At 46.0% G+C, this 19703-nt stretch overlaps 5 protein-coding genes across 5 annotated transcripts, besides 2 other annotated features; 3 read left to right on the plus strand and 2 right to left on the minus strand.

The window, feature by feature from the left end:
• Positions 1 to 749: 749 nt before the first annotated feature.
• Positions 750 to 4386, plus strand: NFIA_055710 (putative importin beta-4 subunit; the record flags this gene model as incomplete). The annotated part of the gene is made up of 4 exons (XM_001258118.1): positions 750 to 795; positions 865 to 3190; positions 3416 to 4152; positions 4208 to 4386. The coding sequence occupies 4 exons, from the start codon at positions 750 to 752 to the stop codon at positions 4384 to 4386; spliced, it is 3288 nt and encodes a 1095-aa protein (XP_001258119.1).
• Positions 4387 to 5292: 906 nt separating this feature from the next.
• NFIA_055720 (uncharacterized protein) lies at positions 5293 to 5545 on the minus strand (the record flags this gene model as incomplete). Its single annotated transcript, XM_001258119.1, has 2 exons — positions 5293 to 5482; positions 5526 to 5545. The coding sequence occupies 2 exons, from the start codon at positions 5543 to 5545 to the stop codon at positions 5293 to 5295; spliced, it is 210 nt and encodes a 69-aa protein (XP_001258120.1).
• A 2431-nt stretch (positions 5546 to 7976) lies between these two features.
• On the plus strand, positions 7977 to 8535 carry NFIA_055730 (uncharacterized protein; the record flags this gene model as incomplete). The annotated part of the gene is made up of 2 exons (XM_001258120.1): positions 7977 to 8052; positions 8366 to 8535. The coding sequence occupies 2 exons, from the start codon at positions 7977 to 7979 to the stop codon at positions 8533 to 8535; spliced, it is 246 nt and encodes an 81-aa protein (XP_001258121.1).
• Positions 8536 to 12539: 4004 nt separating this feature from the next.
• On the plus strand, positions 12540 to 12992 carry NFIA_055740 (uncharacterized protein; the record flags this gene model as incomplete). The annotated part of the gene is made up of 1 exon (XM_001258121.1): positions 12540 to 12992. The coding sequence occupies one exon, from the start codon at positions 12540 to 12542 to the stop codon at positions 12990 to 12992; it is 453 nt and encodes a 150-aa protein (XP_001258122.1).
• Positions 12993 to 15318: 2326 nt separating this feature from the next.
• On the minus strand, positions 15319 to 16266 carry NFIA_055750 (alpha/beta hydrolase; the record flags this gene model as incomplete). Its single annotated transcript, XM_001258122.1, has 1 exon — positions 15319 to 16266. One exon carries the CDS (start codon positions 16264 to 16266, stop codon positions 15319 to 15321), a length of 948 nt encoding a protein of 315 aa, XP_001258123.1.
• Positions 16267 to 16648: 382 nt separating this feature from the next.
• Positions 16649 to 16670: a microsatellite.
• A 2636-nt stretch (positions 16671 to 19306) lies between these two features.
• Positions 19307 to 19337: a microsatellite.
• Positions 19338 to 19703: the final 366 nt, after the last annotated feature.

Consider the following 19703-nt stretch of genomic DNA (forward strand, 5'->3'; position numbering starts at 1 on the left):
GGGGTTGGTTTACAATTCTTGACTTTTGCTATTCAATTTTCATTGACACCACTTGCTCGTTCCTCGTTTCTCGTACCTCAGCCTGAAACACTAGAGTGTCATGCAACTATATACTGGTAGCTGATAGACGATAGTTGAAAGAGTACTATGAACAGTGACATGATAATAATATAACAGTCAATCACAACATTTACTAGCATTGTTCTCTGTGCCATCGACCTTAAGCTGACAGACAACGCACAACCTTCTGTATGAAGACCATCCTGGAAATGGGAACCATACCCAGATTCTATTGGTCTTTGGTTGGGCAGCGACCATGTTACTCCAGTCAGTTGGTACTTCTTACGGTCTTACCTGTCTACTCCGTTCTCTGTTTATGATCAACCAGAGCGGCACAGAGCACGTGATAGCAAATGCCGCTAGCCTGAAGAAAGTAAAAGCGGAGGGACCAGGAGAAAAATTATCCAAACAACCCACCCCTTAGTGAGAACTTTTTTTTCCCTCCCTCTTATCTTCTTCTCCTCCTGAGTGTCCCTCATCTCTCCTTTCTTTTTACTCCTCATTCCTTTCTTGGTGTTTCTATCCTTTCTTTTGTTTCTGTGATACCCCCTTGAGCTGTTTGTCTCCGTGCAGGCAGCTCAATTAGTCGTACGAGAATCCCTTCTTGCTATTAAAGAAGGGTTGGGACACCCCACTTTTGAGAGGCGTACATATTTTTTTCCCACAAAAGTTCTATTCATATTTCTATCATGGATCAGCAAAGATTCCTGCAGCAGCTTCAGATTGTTCTGAACCGTGAGTAGCGTCCATGAACCCGAGAGTGACTTTGGAAAGATGGGTGTGATGCTGACGAGAACGCAATAGCTGCCCAGGGCAACGTCAAGGAAGCAACCGGTATCCTCCAGCGCGAGTTCTACAACAAGCCTGAATCTCTCGTTCTCCTTATTCAGATCGCCACCGGTCATGAGGATCCCAATCTGAGGCAGCTGGCCGCTGTCGAGGCTCGCTCGTTGGTCAACAAGCACTGGGTTTCGGTCCAGAGTGCCCAGAAGCCTCAGATCCGTGAGCAGCTGCTACGCTCGACGATGAGCGAGGGCTCCTCACTCGTCCGTCACTCCATTGCCCGGATCATCTCTGCTGTCGCTCGGGTCGACCTGAACGACGGCGAGTGGGCCGAGCTGCCCAATTTCCTGGTGCAGGCTGGTAACAGTGGCAACAAGGATGAGCGTGGTGTGGCTATCTACATTCTGTTTACCATTCTGGAGACTCTAGGTGAGAGCCTCGAGGAGAAGTTCTCGGACCTCTTTGCCCTGTTCAACAAGACCATCCGCGACCCTGAGAGCGAGGAAGTCCGCGTCAACACCCTTCTCGCCCTGAGCAAGCTTGCCATGCACCTTGACTCCGAGGAGGATGTTGGTCCCGTCAAGGCCTTCCAGGATATCGTTCCCTCCATGGTCGCTGTTCTGAAGGACTCGATCGACCAGAAGCAGGAGGACCGTGTTATGCAGGCCTTTGAGGTCTTCCAGACTCTCCTTGGCTGTGACCCTGCCCTCCTGACTGTCCACCTTAAGGACCTTGTTATCTTCATGAACGAGCTTGCTGCCAACACCGAGGTCGACGAGGATACTCGTACTCAGGCCATCAGCTTCCTCATGCAGTGCGTTCAGTACCGTAAGCTCAAGATCCAGGGCATGCGTATTGGCGAGGAACTCACCCGCACCGCCCTGCACATCGTCACCGAGCTCGGTGACACTTCCTCGGACGATGACGATATCACTCCCGCCCGGTCCGCTCTTGGCCTGCTTGATATGCTCGCCCAGAGTCTACCTCCCAGCCAAGTTGTTGTGCCCCTTCTTCACGCTCTGGGCCAGTACTTCAACAACAGCAACCCTGACTACCGCCGGGCCGGTATCATGGCTCTTGGAATGTGTGTTGAGGGCGCTCCTGACTTCATCAGCACTCAGATGAAGGACATCTTCCCCATGGTTCTGCAGCTGCTCGCTGATCCCGAGCCCAAGGTCCGCCAAGCCTCTTTGCATGCTGTGGCTCGTCTTGCCGATGACCTCGCTGAAGATCTCAGTGCTGAGCACGAAAAGCTCATGCCTCTGCTTTTCAAGAACTTGGCCAGCGCTATGCAGGAATACAAGGGCGAGGAGGATGGCCCCACTATTGATATCATGAAGGCCGGTATCAGCGCCATTGATGCCGTTGTTGATGGCTTGGACGAGAAGGACGTCGCTCCTTACCAGGGCGAGCTCGTTCCCATTCTGCACAAGCTCTTCAAGCACCCTGACTTCAGAATCAAGGGCTTAACTGCCGGAGCTCTGGGCTCCCTTGCCTCCTCTGCCGGCGAGTCTTTCCTCCCCTACTTCGACGAGTCCATGCACCTCCTGCAGGAGTTTGCTACCGTCAAGGACAGTGAGGAGGAATTGGACCTGCGCGCTAGTGTCACCGACGCGATGGGTGAAATGTCCGCTGCTGCCGGTGCAGAGCGTTACCAACCCTACGTCGAGCCCCTCATGCGCGCCACCGAGGAGGCACTTCACCTCGACCACTCCCGCCTCAAGGAGAGCACCTACATCTTCTGGGGAGCCATGTCCAAGGTTTATGGAGAGCACTTTGCTCCCTTCCTCGATGGTGTGGTCAAGGGCCTTTTCGCTTGCATTGAGCAGGACGAGACTGACCTGGATGTATCTCTTGGTGAGGCTGCCAAGGATCTTGTTGGCCAAGAGGTGATTATCGCTGGCCGCAAGGTCAAGGTTGCCAGTGCCGACGATGATGACGAGCCCGTTGGAGAGGATGGCGGTATCGAGGATGTTGATCTCGATGACGAGGATGCTTGGGACGACATTACCGCCACGACCCCCTTGTCCCTGGAGAAGGAGATCGCCGTCGAGGTCATTGGTGATCTCGTCACGCACACCAAGAGCGCCTACCTGCCTTACTTCGAGAAGACCATTGAGCAGGTCCTGCCTCTTGCTGAGCACCCTTACGAGGGTGTTCGTCGCAGCACCATTAGCACTCTGCACCGCTCGTACGCGATGCTCTTCGCTATTGCCGAAGAGACCGGCCAGATGGCTAAGTGGAAGCCTGGTCTGCCTCTGCAGGTCGAGCCCGCCAAGGAGGTCAAGAAGTTTGGTGAAATTCTGATGACCGCTACCATCAAGATGTGGACTGAGGAAGATGATCGGTATGTATATCCTCTTTCTTTTCTTTCTGCATATTACTCGATGGCTGCTTTGCACAAGCATGCCGATTCAAATGATGAATACACTCGTTTACCCAGCTCACTCAGACACGCAAAATGCGTGCGTGATGTGAAACACGATTCTTTCCAACGAAACCTGAGACCTTGATTTCACTGCTCTTATTGTTTTCATGTCAATTTTTGATTGGTATTGACCATTTGACATAGGGCTACTGTCGCCGACATCAACCGTAACATGGCTGAGAACTTGCGCTACTGCGGTCCTTCTCTGATTGCCAACGAGACCACTCTGCACAACGTCATCCAGATGGTCACCGACATCATCACGAAGAAGCACCCTTGCCAGCTCGAGTTTGGCCCCGAAGAGGAGTCTCTCGAGGCCGGTGAGGAGACTTCTGAGTTCGACTGGGTTGTTGTTGACACTGCCCTCGACGTTGTTTCCGGTCTCGCTGCCGCTCTGGGCGAGAGCTTCGCCGAGCTCTGGAAGGTGTTCGAGAAGACCATCCTGCGCTACGCCGGTAGCACTGAGGCTCTGGAGCGTGCCACCGCCGTTGGTGTCCTTGCCGAGTGCATCAACGGTATGGGCGCTGGTGTCACTCAGTTCACTCGTCCTTTCCTGAAGCTGCTCATCCACCGCCTGGGTGATGAGGATCCTCAGACCAAGTCCAATGCTGCTTATGCCGTTGGCCGTCTTGTCGAGCACTCCACCGCAGACGCCGAGATCGTCAAGGAGTATCCTACCATCCTTTCCCGGTTGGAGTCGTGTCTGCAGTTGAAGGTCTCTCGCCTTCAGGACAACGCTACTGGCTGTCTCAGCCGGATGATCCTCAAGCACCGTGAGGCCATCCCTCTCAAGGAGGTTCTCCCCGTCCTCGTCTCCATCCTCCCCCTGAAGAACGATTACGAGGAGAACGAGCCCCTGTACCGCATGATCTGCCAGCTGTGTATGTGATCCCACCTTATTCGGAACGAGCAAGAACGTTACTGACTAGCTTGTAGACAAGTGGGAAGACCCTAACATCCGGGAGCTCACCCCGCAGTTCCTGCCCATCTTCCAGTCTGTCCTTTGTGGCGATTCGGACCAGCTTGAGGACGAGCGCCGTGCCGAGCTCATCGAGCTCGTCAAGTGGCTGAACCAGATGCAGCCCGGCGTTGCCCCCTGGGTTGAGCAGCTGTAATCACCTTGCACGACATCTGAATATTAACGGCTTGATGACTTCACAACGAAACATACCGAATACCTAATGAATAGAGCCTACGCCACAAAAGCAGGACATTATGGATGACTTAGACGATACCCCGGAGCACAATGAGGGTTCGCGCCCTCATTGTTTCCAAATGATGAGACCTTGAGCAGGAAAGAAAATCATTTAGACACTATGGTTTGGGTACGTGCGATGATTTATGAACTGGAAAGAAAAAAAGTTTGTCTGTAAATATCGTTGGACTTGAAGATCTATCCCTGGTCAGAGGACTATTTACCTCGCCATCATTATTCTTGATTTATCCGTGTAGACCATCTGGTAGAACCCTCATCTGAATCGTATGTCCTTCGTCCTTTGCACCAGTGTGCCAATGACGTGTGTGGAAGGGCAGAATAAGGTAGCGATCTGCAAGATGAAGAAGGCCGTCAACAAGTGACACGATCGGGTGCTGGACCATGCGCAGAGCTACTTCGATGGTTCGACCTGGTTCTACGCATGGAGGTTGGTTATCTCAACGGTCGGTAAGGTAGTGACGAATCGTTGGTCGGGCCTGTTGCTTGGGAATCATTGGGTTGATAGACAGAGTTAATTACTCCTTTGGAGTTCGGAGTAATGTTCATCTGATTGAATCTTTCTTAATTTGGTGCCAGAATTTAGCTGCCTGTCAGTAGTTACTATTTATTCCTGACTTCTCCAACTTCAGACCGACTCTTAGGCATTGTCACGATTCTGATCTCACCTCCCTCCCTCTCTTCAGCCTAACTGTGACAATAACAACAGTAAGCGAATCTGAATCCTATCTACATTGTGAAATTTGCTTCTGTGATCATCAACAGCGGCGCTCATTTTTACTGACTTTACTGGCGACGTCATAGCACTCTACTCCATCCACCGCAAAATGGCCGCCTCGTCCTTCTCCTCACCCATCAACTGGACCCTTCCGTCCTCAGCCTCCGGGTCGTCCATCAAGAAACCCATCAAGACCGTCTCGAAACCGTGCTTTGGATGTGACTGTGGGGATGAAGAGTGCGATTGCTGCATTTGCACGGTGATGTAGATGTATAGTATCCTTTGGATCAGTTTTGGATGATGGATGCTTGCTGATGGCAGACAGGATTTGGCCTACGGTCATTATGACAACTTACGGAGAAGCGCGTTTTGATTCTCTACCTTTATGATATCCTGGTTTGAGGGTTTGGTTTGGTGGTAAAGTTGAGTTCTCTGGTTCGATATCGGACTATGGTGTAATCAGAGAAGTTAGGGGTTCTCATACCTTGTTAACAACCCTATATATTCCTGCTTTATTTATCTCTTGGGGAATGGTAGGTTGTAGTTGAATGACATGATATGATACTTGAACGGCTGGTCTTGGTTAAGATATATTCCGCACTTATCATCATTTTGGGTGCGGAGGATCGGTCAACTATGTCCAGATAACGATAGATGTCTATAACTGAACTGTTTTTTTGCAATTCCCGTTCGATTGCCCGATACGGGTGCCGCCGCTTTTATGAGGGCTGCGCGTGAGGCCGCCCTGAGCACTCCGGGCACTCATTGAACACTCACTGAGCACACACTGAGCACGCACCAACCTCTCTGGCAGCTCCTGGATTACTCACTGATCCTGTCAACATGCTACCTGAGTAATCCAGGCAGGTTACAGGTCAGGTGGACCTTGAAAAAGATGAGGTGGACGCCCCACCTGTCTTGGCACTCCCAACCTCCCAGGTCAACATTTAAATACTGTAATGCATACCATGAAATTCGTTTTCAATTTCTCCTCCGCAATTATCTGCACATTGATTTAAACTCAAAACCACTTATTAACTGATTAGTTACTGCGTCTGTATTGATAATATGGATTCAGAGGCTCTCTCAATGAACTGTGGTGAAATAGATGATGTCTCCTTGAACGAAGAGGAGAATGAAGAGGTAAGAATCAGAACTGCTTTTCAAGTACTTACTAACTGATTTTCAACAACCTAGGCCCAGCCAAGCTGCTTTACTCAGTTAACAGACGCAAAAACTCATCCACTTCAAACACTGTATATTGAATACACAAATAATTTGCCAGAGTATCCAAGGACAGATCCGAATGGATATACCTATGTTATTCCAGTGAATAACTACTCTCAAGAAGAAGCAGAGCAATTAGTCAAAGACGTAAGTACTTATCAAGTGCTTGCAAATCTCTTACTAACCAATTCAAAGATTCAATATTCTCGAGCGAGTGTCCAAGGTGCAAGAAAGAATATTAAATCATCCTTTTTGAACTGCCCAGTTAAGAAATGGATATGGAAATGTTCTGGAGCTCTAGTATGTGAATATCTAAAACCAGATCTACGCCTGCTGCACCATACTTTTTTAGATGAGGCAACATGGCAGGAAATCAAAGATATACAAGAGAATATCAACCCAATTGAACAAGATATTCGCAAGCGGAATGCGTATAGGTAAGCACTTATTGAGTACTTACTAGCTACTTACTCACTTTCTAAAACCTATAGTCTGTATTGTTCAAAAAAAATTTTCTTCGAGAGACAAAAGGCATGCCTTGAACAACTTCCAACCTGCGCGCCAAAGTTCAAGAGGCATTTCTATCCTGTAAGTAATATACAACTACTTAGTAACTAATTCAAAATTCTTTTCTAACTACTTCAAATAGGATGTGAACAATGAATACCATCCGTACATTGGATGTGTAAATGAATCACCAAACTTTCTTTCAAAGCATTATCATAGCTCTGTTAAAGGTCATACTACTATTGATCTTGACTTTCTGGAACGATTATTTAATGATTCAATTCTACCATCTCGAGAGGATTGTGGTGTGATTAAGCCACTAACATCAAGACGAAAGTATTGTGGTGAGTGATTCTAAACTGATTGTTTACTGGTTAATAACCAGTTACTAACTAGTTATAGATTATGATCATATACAAGGCCCTGGTAAACTACAACATCTAAAGTGCGGTGTTATTTTTACTGCACTAGTGCCAGTTAATATCCAGGCAGCTCCTTATATTTTATTTACTTCGCATGGTATTCATCAACATCCTCCACCTCCACCTCATAAGCCACCAGAGCTTATACTACGAGGCATTCAAGACATAATCAGGAGAATGAGAAACCCAAGCTTGACACTGGGTAAGACTAAACTAATTCTAAGCCAATTATCAATCGCTTTGAAAACAATTTCTAACTAATGTTAAGCTCAATTTCTTCGCAGTCCTGAGCTAGAAGCTTTTTGTCAAGAATATGGTGTACTCACACCAGCTGAAGTACATTCAGCTTTCACAAATACAGACCGCATTTCTGCAATTATTCAAAAGCAGCGTCTTCTTTCATATCCAGCAGGACAAAACTTTAACGGGGTTATTTACTTGTATAATACCCATCCTTTCATAAAGGTAAGGTGGTTTTGAACCACTTAGCAACTACTTATTAACTGGTTCTAGGACTACATCCAGGAAAAGTATCATGATCCTCATGGGATAATGATTCTGTGTGCTTTCAAAGAGCAGATACAGGTCTTGAGGAAGTTGACTTCTTTTAAAGTTGACATGTCGTACAAGCGGATTCGAGAAAAAGGAATGAATGAAGTTGTCTTTGCGACATATCTTCATTCACATGGGAAGAGTAAGTCTTCATAATTTCCCATGTACTTTACAGGTAGTTATAAAATATTTATCAAGCACTCACTAACTGGTTTATAACTGATCCTAGTTATCACACTCCTTCAAGTTTTTACCAACCAAGAAACAACAGAAGGTTATTACCTTCTATTTAAAAGAGCCTTTACTCTAATTCAGAAGGCAACTGGTCAGTCTGTTAAATTCCATTCTCTTCATTCCTCTGGGATCTATGGGATTGTTGTTGATATGGATTCAAAACAATATACTGGTAGGTGATTATTCATTAACTGCTTGAGAAGTACTTCATAACTAACTAGTTAAGGTCTTGGACAGTACCTTCAAGAGATCGACCCTCAACATCATCCAATACTATGGCAACTCAAAGGGATTATTGTATTCTGCCAAGTCCACTTTTTCCGGACAATTACTGAAGCTGTTGGGAGTGTTGCTCGAGGTACAGGAGTTTGGAGCCGTATGGCTAATTTAATTGATTGCAGGTCTGAAGAGGACTATGACCAACTATGCAATCTTCTAGCTGGTAAGTGGTTGATAACTGGTTTTAAAACACTTTCTAACTAGTTGTTAGAACATGAAGACTCAAAAGTCAAGGCCTGGGCTGATCACAAAAAGCAACCGATCATTAAAGCTGGGCTAAATAAAAATTGCTCTAACATTCCGGCTTTCATTTATGATTCTATTCGAAATAATACTAATTCTGCTGAACAATCTCACCATAAAGCAAATGCCACAGGGAAACGCCTGACACTGACTAGAGCAATCCAAAAGTAAGTGCTTACTGTCTTTTAACTGGTTAACAAGCAATTGAAAACCAGTTGATCCAAAACGAGTCCTAACCACCTTATAGTTCTGCGAAACTTGATAAGCAGGATATCAGTCAATACATTAATCGTATTGATTTCGGTATTCACCATTCATATCGCACAGCTAATATGGAGACCAATTACTTGAGGCATATGTCTCGTGAAGGTATATATCTCTATATGTACATTCCCTGATTATATATAAGTAGTTACTAACCACTTATAAACCAAGCAGAATCTCAAAAACGCCGCTGCTCATCCTCAACACGCTTATCTTCACCTCAGTTAGAAGTTCCTCAACGATCTCAATCACAGTCTCGCCAGTATGTGCACTCATAATCGCTTTATAACTGATTACTGACTACTTAGATCTGTTTCTTCTTCCCAAAGCCTGCATCATGTTGCGTCAAGGAATGCGCTATCTTTTGAGCAACAACGGCAAGCTCTCGAAATAAGGGAGATTGAACTTCGGCTCAAAAGAGAAGAGAATGAGCTTAAAAAGGTAGAAATCGAAATTAAAAAAGGTGAGGAAGAAGTCCGGGATATGCAGCTAAAGAATGAAGAGAAGGAGTTAGAACTTATGGAAAGACGGGAAAGACTCCGGCAAATGACAAGTGAGATATAGGAATTGCTTCTTAACTACTCTATAACTGCTTATAGCCCTTGCTGTTGTATGTCTTGTTCTTGTATAATATAAACTGGTTAAGAACTGGTTTAAAATCGATTGCGGGTATATTATAAGTGTATGGAGTATGAAAGGAAATTTTGGTTCGTAATAAAAACAGGCGTGGTATGGGTAAGGTATGCTGTTACTTTGATACATGGTTAGTTACAGTCCACCTTGGCAACGGGACGCGTCCAGGTGACCTGTGTACTCGTAATCCAGGGCAGCTCAAGCTCCCATCCATGTAGTAAATCATGTGACTATTTTGTGCTCTCTAAACCGCATACATCCTAAAACTAGGGAGATCTATGAGATCCACCATCACTTCCATGAGGGCATCACAAAGGCCATGGGGGATTATGTCTTAGCCTGGTCTTTGTTCATCATAGTCTCACAACAGAATAAGTGGTAGGCTCTGATGGATCACAAGCAATCAAACCTAACGGAGGATTACCCTGTGTTTCCCTGGCCCCCCATGTTACGCAGGTATATAATGATATTTTCCCAAGCTTGCCAACGGGGGAATTTCAACTTTCTAGGTCCTCTGTTAATTATACTTTCACTGGCGCTGTCCCCTATATTCTGTTACCACTTTTATTTCCGTTTTAGTCTTCCAATATGGCCGGCGTTTCTGATGCTCGGAAGGCTGCCTGAAAGGCTGCCTGTAAAGTAAGAAGATGAGAGCAGTGCCATCAACTTCGTGAGCAGCGAGGTTATGATCTAAATACCTATTTAGAGAAGGATGCTTAACAGAGCTGGAGTAGAGCATCTCTAGTAATGAAAGAGGATTATAGTAAATGGGTGCGCATGTATGAGGAGTGAGTATCTATGCTCTATTATATTAGAACTACATAAGCTTAAATAAGCTTGATAGTTTCCTAGTTGCATAGAAGGGAATGCCTGAGGGCTATAAAGTTAGCAAGGAACATCTAGTCCCAACGCTCCAGGAGCTTAAGCAACTATTCTGATGGTACATCAATTCTACAAAGGGCACCTCGACCCCCAAGGACGGCCTACCATGAAGATGACTCTTATCTGAGCCCAAGAATTCGTTCCTGGGTTTGCCCTTGAAACCAGAAAGTGCATCCCTAAATAGGATGCCTCTGAGCTTTACCACATGAGCTAACCTTCCCATGATGAATGCAGTGTCATCTGACTTTAGCAGTGGATTAAGAAAGATTTAGTGGTAGATAAGGTTATTAAAGTAATTGAGAAGCCTAAATATAATGTTAACCCTGGTGATTTTGAACATGGGATGAGGACTCATTGGGCAGATGATGACCTAATTTTCATGTCTGGGAGGTTTTGGGTATAATTCCATTTCGCTACTCTCCTGTACTTTTGCACAGGTGCAAGGGTAGCTGTGCTTTGCCCTAAGTTCAAGGACAAAGCTGAACAAGGCCTGTGTTATAAGGTAAGGGTGCTTTATATCTACAGCTTCGTGTTAAATGCTCACATGTATAGCATATTTAACTTATCCTGTTTTGTACTGTCAGTGCTCCTTAGAAGATTAGATATCAACTTGATTAGCACTGGGTAAAGAACAACATAGACCCTAATAATAAAGTGTATGTTAAGTTAGACCATCTATTCTTTCTTTATTTGATATTTTAGAAGCTGACTGTTAGATCCTCAGACTTAGTGCTGCAATATGGGACTGTGATGAGCCCATTTATGCTAGAGCACTTTTTCTGCTCACTCTTACTATCACTGATGGTGCTCTCTCAGGCTATTCATCTGCCGCGGATTTCTTTGAGTAAGTGATCCCAGCTGGGCTTAATCAGCTTCTACTCAGGTGGAATAAGGAGGCTTTAAATTAGTGCATTATTAGATACACAACAGTGAAAGGAGTCAGCGAGGATCCACTGTTAAAGGAATAATACCAGGGAGCTTTCCACCAGATTCTCCGGAAAATCTATCTTAATACTCCCACCATTCACGATTACCGCCGCCATCTAGCAGAATCCGTCAAGGGTTTGTTATTGATCCTGGCCCTTATTACACCAATGGAAAATAGTAACAAATAGTTTAAGCAGAGAAATATACACTACAGAGTACTTCTCAGCTTCTCGGACATAAGTCCACGTCTATAACAGCTAAAAGTTATGTTGCTTCCCTTTGTGGTGTTAATAGGCTCAATACCGCCAGGGGCAAGGAGACAGATCATACTCACATTGAATATTTCTAGGGCTACAAGCAATTCTATAAACAAGGCCTTCCTCACAAGTTGCCAATACAGAAGGAACTTGAACTTAAGTTGGATGCTCTGCTTGTTAAAATAAGGGCTGAGATTAATAATGCAGGGACCGCTGGTGATCATGAACACTTAAACACTGAGTATCGGGCCCAGAGAAAAAGAATCTATGCACGCGAGTTAGAACGGTTCCGAAAGGAATGGGCTTAAGAGCGGTGGGATCAGATCATATTAATAAGGGGAAAAGAGTGTCCAATATACAGGGAGCAAACCGCAGAGAAAAGGACTTGGTGTGAGGTTATGCCTGAGCTGGGCCGTCTGGTGAAAGTTATATCTTCTGATAAACCTCTTGAGTTTGAGTTGAAAAGGTTAGTTGTGGAAGACTTGGTAATCCATTGCCAACGGGACTATGACGTGGTGTATCTTCCTAGATGGGAGCCTGTTGAAAGGCGATGCCCTGCTCATGGATGTAGTCAAGTTATGGAAGAGTAAGCCTCGCCTGTCATTTCTGCGTGGACTTATGACTGACCTATTGAAGTCTGAAGAGACCTAAAAGAAGCAGCCATATTCATTCCTGTATTTGAGGGGAGAAATCCCGTATAATGGGTATTCCTCTTCTGTGGGTGAAGTATTGTTGGGAGTGCTTTTCCTTTCATGATGCTGAGAGCCCTGATTTCGAGAAGCATTGTGCAAACCACCTCTAATCAATGACCATCCAGCATTACGAAGTGATGGTATTTCATAATACCACTATCTGTGCTGGATACTGTATTGAATGTCTGTGGGATGACAAAAAAGATGCTGTGACCAGGATGAGGACCTTTAATAGAAGCATAGACCTGAGAAATCACCTGGAAGAGCATATTAAGCGTAGGCTGTGGCCTTCAAAGTGCTCTAGCTGCAGCTACATCTCTACTAATCAACAGGATTACTGGGGACATCTTCATGATGTACACCATTACAACAAGGCTATTTGCGTGCCATCTGAGAAAGCCCATAGGAAGCGACCTTCCTCTGAGATAGATGAGGGATGTATTAGAGATCGGAACCCACCTAAGCAGGAGAGGCGCCCCCGGAAGCAGCAGAAGAAGTCCTTGGCACCACCACACACTAGTCTAAAGGATCTGAAGATTATCCTCTGGGAACCTCCTATAAGACAATACCAGGCCATGTTTCCTCTTCCTGCTGAGGCGGCACATGAGAATGAAGAGTGCCTGATGGATCTGGCCTACCAAGCAGTTAATCACTGTGAGCACTTTAACTAAATGCTTTGTATAAGTCCAGATGACAACAGTATCTGCTCAGCCTTATCTAATGTCATGAATGTCACTAATAGTCCTCGCCCCGCAGCAATTAGTTCGGTTCCTGATGTTACTGTAATCAACCCGCGGGTCCTGGATATATCTACCACTATCTTATCCTGGCCAGAAGAGAAGCACTAATGCCTTGATAAGTATGACCTTAGAGAGCAGTTGGTAAGCAGCTCTTTGGCAGAGAGGCCTGGGATTAATCTCCCATCTCAGATGTTGTGCGCAGGCCCAGCCCTGGACAGTACTGAACCCCAAGGCGACACTATCCCCAAGACCGGTAACACGCTCATTTTTCCCACATTGTCACCTCAAAATCCACTGAGAAAAGAGTCGGTGCAATGATTAATGAGAGATAAATTGTCAGCGGTTGCAGAACTGCCTATGATCACCCAAAACTTGTCTGACGTGTACACAAGCGGAAGTGAGATAGAGCCAGGTCTAGTGTCAGGTGGGCTGTTAATGCGAGCCAAAGCAAGAGCTTACGCAGCAAAGATTCATGAGCAGTCTATAAGTACCTAAATCTTGGCTTGGAAGGCTAGACCTTACAGCCAGAAAGAGGACCAGTTACTGAAAGTCTTAATGCGGAATGCAGGGCGTGTTGAAGAGATAGCGCATGCCTTTCAGAGGCATTTTCCGGACCGATCCACAGCTTCTCTTAGGAAACATTGGTTGCAAATTTAGCCGCGAGTATAGTGGTCAATAAGGTCAAGACCGCTTAGACATGTATCATAAGCGTTGCTAGGCTTGTATACAGGTTACTTTAGTATATCATATCCTCATTATTATACAGAGGTTAATTTTGCTTATATCCAAAACTTTTTACTTCCAAGGGAGTTTGATATCATATCATCTAATAATACTTCCAGATATAGTAATGCATAAACATGCTACAGAATCTCTTGTCTCTCCTAATCTAAGTGGCGCGCCAGACGCATGCGTAGTATCAACTGTTAGAAAGTCGAAAGTAATTACTTCTGTAAGAGTTATGCATATTTTGTGCCAACAGAGTAGGGCAAGAAAGAATAGATGCGCGGGCAGTAGCAGGCCTAGTGGTAATTGTGACTTATTGCTGGATAGCTGTTTCCCCTTTACATTCAAATACATTACCTTACAAACCAGTCTCCGACGATACGTTCCTCCGCACCGCCACATAACATACCTGACAAAATGAGACGACCTGTTGGTAATATAACATTGGTAAGCTGTTGTCACATAGATGTTACCATGATGTCATGCCATGTAGTTATTGACCGTGTCTCTTTTGCCTATCTGAACCCTTGTCACTAGTTTGCCTACACTTTCATTCCAGCGTGACCCATCTACGCCTTGACATATTCCACCGGTCGAGCGTTTTTCTATTGGTGGTGGATGGCCGATCTCTCATCAGATCCTCCCTAGCCTGAGAGAGACTGTTTTCACACTTCTTTGAAGTCTGTATTTCTCTTCATTCAATTTCTGCCTTCCATAACTGTCTTATAATCTGTCAATGCCACTGGCACAAGCTCTTAATACCTGTAGTACGCTTATAACATTCTACTAGAGCTTCTTAATAACAGTTTCTTATTATATTATCAATGACATGAAAACATCTCGCCGCTGACTTTGATGCGATAGAAAGACTCTCCCCACTAACCTACTTTTCTAGATATTAACAAGCACAGTTAACACAACATGTTAAGAACAGCCGTTCTACAAGCAAAGAGTGATGCGAAATATCGCCCACCTGCGAAAAGATACTGGCTAGTAAACGAACTGCTCGAGCTCTCCACACCGCCGGCAAAATCCTGCTGGAGCTCATCGTCGTGTTACAGTACTATACAATAGTGGCAACCGTTATTGCCTTCCATGTTGGGAAACATATAGTCTTTCAAACCCTAATCACATGATACGCTAATCCAAATATGGTTATCTCCGTATTCAAATCTCTGTTCCGAATCTAAATTGTAATAATGTAAAACATAAAAAATATGAGTAGGCTGTATAGTCATGTATTGTTACAGATCCAAAAATAACCTTGCCCACCTTGTTGTTTTCCCTCCCCCCAAAACTCATCCTAACTCAAGAACCAACAAACATGCCAACCCCTTGCAAAATGGCATGAAATATCAATCCTTGGCAGCATACGATCATTGTCCATATAATACTCAGCAGAAACAGATTCACCACATCACATATAGCCCAAGGTCGCGAGGTGTAGTGAGCTTTCTGTCACTAATATACGCAAGAACATAACCCACGTCAGCACAGCCATCTAGAAGCTCCGCTGATGAAGGGATGCCAATCAACGGAACCCGGCTCTCCACAGCCTCCTTCCCCAGCCAAAAAAAAGAATGCATCTGCCCAACACACAGCCAAAGGCCATCGGCAGTCCAAATTTGAACCATGTTAATGGTTTCAAGAGGGCAGCACCCGGCACGACTATCGCATTTTCAGCTCTGTCGACGGCCGACTTGGACTCGTCTCTCCTGGAATGGGTAAATGCATCAACGGCCTCCAAAATGATTTCCGCCGTCAATCCAGGTTGACTCAGGAAAGGCGAATGGCTCGTTTGCAGCTCTCGATGCTCCACACTAGCCCCCATTCCTCTCGCCATACCAACTGACATCCGCTGAGCCAGCACTGGTATTCCCCGATCCTCCACAGTCCCAATGTACCATGACGGCACGTCTTTCCACCCGGCATAAGTGTACTCGCCGCCTTCGAACAACGCCTTCAGACTCTGACTCGTAAGCTGAGAAACCCAGTATTTTGCCTCTTCCTCTGGCAGGTCGTGGTAAAACAGTTCCCGTGGGGAAGTGACAAGCTCAGCGTAGCCGGTCTTGTTATTCACACGCCAAGCAGGCGGCGGACGACCAAAAAATGGATCCATGAAGGACAGCCCAGTCAAGGTGAAGCCAGAGGCTATGAGAATTAGTCCAATTACGTATCCCGATCGACTGTCATCAGCGTCCTTTGGCTTTGTGAAGCCTTTGATAGCGCTGTTGCCCACCAAGCCGCCATATGAGTGCGCAATGACAACGACATTGCGCCCGTTACTTGTCTCAGCGGAAATCGCATCGCGGGCTGCACCGAGATCATCTTTGAAGGTCGCTTCGGGATCATATGCTGTCGAGGGAAGAGACACTGCGACGCATCTCAAATTGGGCTCCAGGAGCTTAATGATCGGGTCGTAGCATGTGGGTCTATGCCAGGACCCTGGTATGAAGATAAGGGTCGGTCGACTCGACATGACAATGGTTTGCGAGTTCAATATGTTTTAATAGCCTGTGGATTGATGCAAGAATGCGATGAGTTTGATCATGTAGAAGGTTGAAAAGACGTAACTCACCAAGTTGGGGTAGTGCAGGGTGTGTGTGTGTCTGTATTTTACGGCCGTGGCTCATGACTTGCACGTTTTCCACTATCCCTGATCAGGGCAAAGGCCGCCAGGGGGTGAGCCCTGGGTGTCTCTAACTATTGCTAGTTCTATGTACAAACAAGAGACTTTGGCGCGTTCACATAGCTGCCTCAGTCATGGGGAAGGTCTGCTATAGCAGGTTAAGTTGCAATGCCAGCTGCATGGACCCATCTCCGCACCATGATCCGCCAATTCTCCGCGTCTCTGCTTTCCCTTTTTTTTTTTTTTTTTTTTTTAAAAAAAAAAAATGGATGTATTGTCTCAGGCGTGCTCATGCAGGGGCCGCCTTGGACAGATGTCATCAAAGAACCGAGTCTGCAATAGCCACGCAGCCAGCTTTGCTGCACCTTTTGGAGTTCCCAGAAAGTTCCGATGAACAAAATCAGGTGGAGTCCGACGGGCAGGTCTTAACACGTGACTGTGAGCTTCCATTCAATTGTACTATGTATAGCAGATATATCTCGGAGGCTGCTCATCGTACTCGCCACCTTCCCATTCAGCCAATAGGAGAAAATCGAATTGATCCGGCTTTGACTGGTCTGTGGCACGGTATGCAAGCAACTTCAGACCATTGTAGACGAAGGAGGGCCTGCCAGCGAATTTGTAGCGCTAATTACAAATGGAGGATCTTCTCAAATTCTACTGCGTGCGGATAATTCCAAGGATGGACAATCAGTAGACACAAAATTATGTCTACAACGTCAACTGGATGCTCAATTCCAGCATTGTTTGGCAGCATATCCTGGTGTAGTTATTGAGGTCTCATATTCACAGAACGCAAACCTGAGGAAGTTGGCCTTGGATTATATCATGAATTCAAACAGAAATATCAAGGTCATTATTGGCATAGATATCAAATATGACAGGAAAGAGTCTACAGTATCCTTCTGGCATCCAGCTTATGTGCAGGAAGAGGGCGAGGAATTTGATGTCCTGGAAGTTGACTAAGTCATTAAAGCTGAGGTAAGAGGTCATCTGCCCTACCAGAAGGATTGCGCTAGAATTTACTAGGTATTCTGAACGCAAGATGGTCGCCCCGCAAATCAACTTAGGTGTGTCCGTCTCAACCTCGGTGATTTTGCTCCCGGTGGATATGAGATGAAAGAGCTATCGATAAGCTATGAAACTCTTACCACTCTTCTGAACCGTGCGGAGCAGATTCACCAAGCACAAGAGTTAGCTGCCGGCCTACCTGGCATCGTGTCGACGCGCTAGGTCAAGAAACGGAAGTCACGATCATCATCTCTGGCTGAGCAATTGAGGTCCGACGATGAAGCAAAGCGTCGCCGCCAGGAAGCACACGCGGAGGAACGTACTGCTGCATCCGACAAGGATTATAAACCGCCCTCATCCAGACGAAGGGGAGCTGGCAAACCTTAAGACATATCCTTTGTTTAAGGCGTCGATTTCATGTCTTCCCTTGGTACCAGTAAACACATCTGGTTGAGGCAAGTGGCCGAAAAACATCGGGCACCCACAACGATGCCTTGTCATACTACTTCATTGTCAGTCCGAGCAATGAGGGAGCGTCGACCGTCTTCATGCGGATGCCGTCGTATACCCAGTGTCTAGTTTGTTTCGGTCTGTTTTGACCATCGTCTTCGAGAACCCAATATGTCGCTGCCCAAAGCCAGCAGGACGTCAGCGCCCCGGGATGCTATGAAGACCTGCATAAATAGCTTCAGACGAGCCTTTCCGTCTCATTACACATGACCGTTATTATATGGGTAGTATTCTGAAGATGACGCCCTCCCACTCCCGCAGTAGCGGCGACCGAAGACTGCCGGATTTCAAGGATATGGGCTTATACCTGATGCCTGTTGGGGTGCAGCATCACGAAGATTCGCAGGAAGTGAAGCTCAGCGGTTCGAGAATGAGCATGGTAGGTTCCCTAAAGAACCAAAGGAGTGATTAATTGAAAATCTGGAAGCGACACTTATCATCGCTCAGTAGGCCTTGCATTAGTGGAACTGATTTCGGCACAAACTGTACCACGAGTCTTGTTAATTTGGCGCATTTCTGTGGGGCGTCCGTTTACGAATACCACGCTTCTCAACTTTGTAGAGCAGCATTGCATTTAGCCGGGAAGTCAGCTGCCAGTTTCGACGGATCATACTTGTTTACCCTCATTGCATTGATCGAGACATTTGAAAGCAATATGCACATCTGCCAGTCCATATAGCTTCAGGAAACGTCCGAACTTCTGCAGCTATTACCCGTTTTGAGCATCAACTCTTTCCTCTTGATCGTCTCAAATTATGTCTCCTTCTAGGCAACTTCTTCAGTGCCGGGTCTTATATGTACAGAATTCTGCAGGAAACGGTGCCCAGGTGCTATACTCTTTTCTTTCTTAATGGAGACTCTGTACCATAAATAGCACCAATTGCACCAAACCACAATAAATTCATAATAGATTGCCAAGCTTTACCTATTTACGGTACAGGGTCTCCACTAAGAAGAAGCAAGAGTATAGCACAGTATGTCATACTGATTGATTTCTGGTAAGCGCTGGATAATGTACTGTAGTTGGTGGGCACTGTAAATCACTGTCTCGTACCTTGGGTGGGCTTAAGCGAGACGGAAAAGATTTTGTGCTTACAAATCTTACAATGTACATGTTAATGGACACTATTGGAACATTTTTCCTTTACCAGTCCCCAAGTAGCAATGTCTCCCTCTCGGTGGAAGCTCCCTTCCGATAGATCATACAGAAGCGTTTTCAGACGGGGTACTTTCCTGGCGCAGTTGCTGAATCTTTTCTTCTAGCTCCCGGATTCGTCGGTGGGCTCCCTCCAAGGATGTCTGTTGCATTATAATCTGCACCTGATGAGCGAGATGGGCTATCTTTTGCTGAACCAGTGGTGGGACTTCTTGCTGAACTAGCTGCTGAACTAGCTGCTGAACAGGTTGCTGAAATTGCAGTATGACCTGATGCACCTCCTGCAGCATTTCTTGCCTCCGCTGTTCCTCCAGTTGCTGCTGAACCGGCTCCAAAGATATATGGGCTGCTTGTCGTACCTCTTCTTTGACTTTCATGTGTATTGTTTTCCGGACCGCTTGTTGCTCTCCCTTGAATTTCGCCTGCATCTCTTGCTGAGCTGCTTGTAGCTCTTCCTTAACTTTCTCCTGCACCGTTTGGTGGAATTCCTGCCGCAGTCCTTGCATAATTTGTTGTTTAAGACTTTCAATCATGTGTTGCTGTTGCAGTTGGGCGCCTTGGTGATCTAGATGTTGCATTGGGTTCACCTCCCGTGGCTGGATCACTGGAA

Source organism: Aspergillus fischeri, genomic scaffold, assembly GCF_000149645.3.
Source record: "Aspergillus fischeri NRRL 181 1099437636266 genomic scaffold, whole genome shotgun sequence".
Taxonomy (NCBI): domain Eukaryota; kingdom Fungi; phylum Ascomycota; class Eurotiomycetes; order Eurotiales; family Aspergillaceae; genus Aspergillus; species Aspergillus fischeri.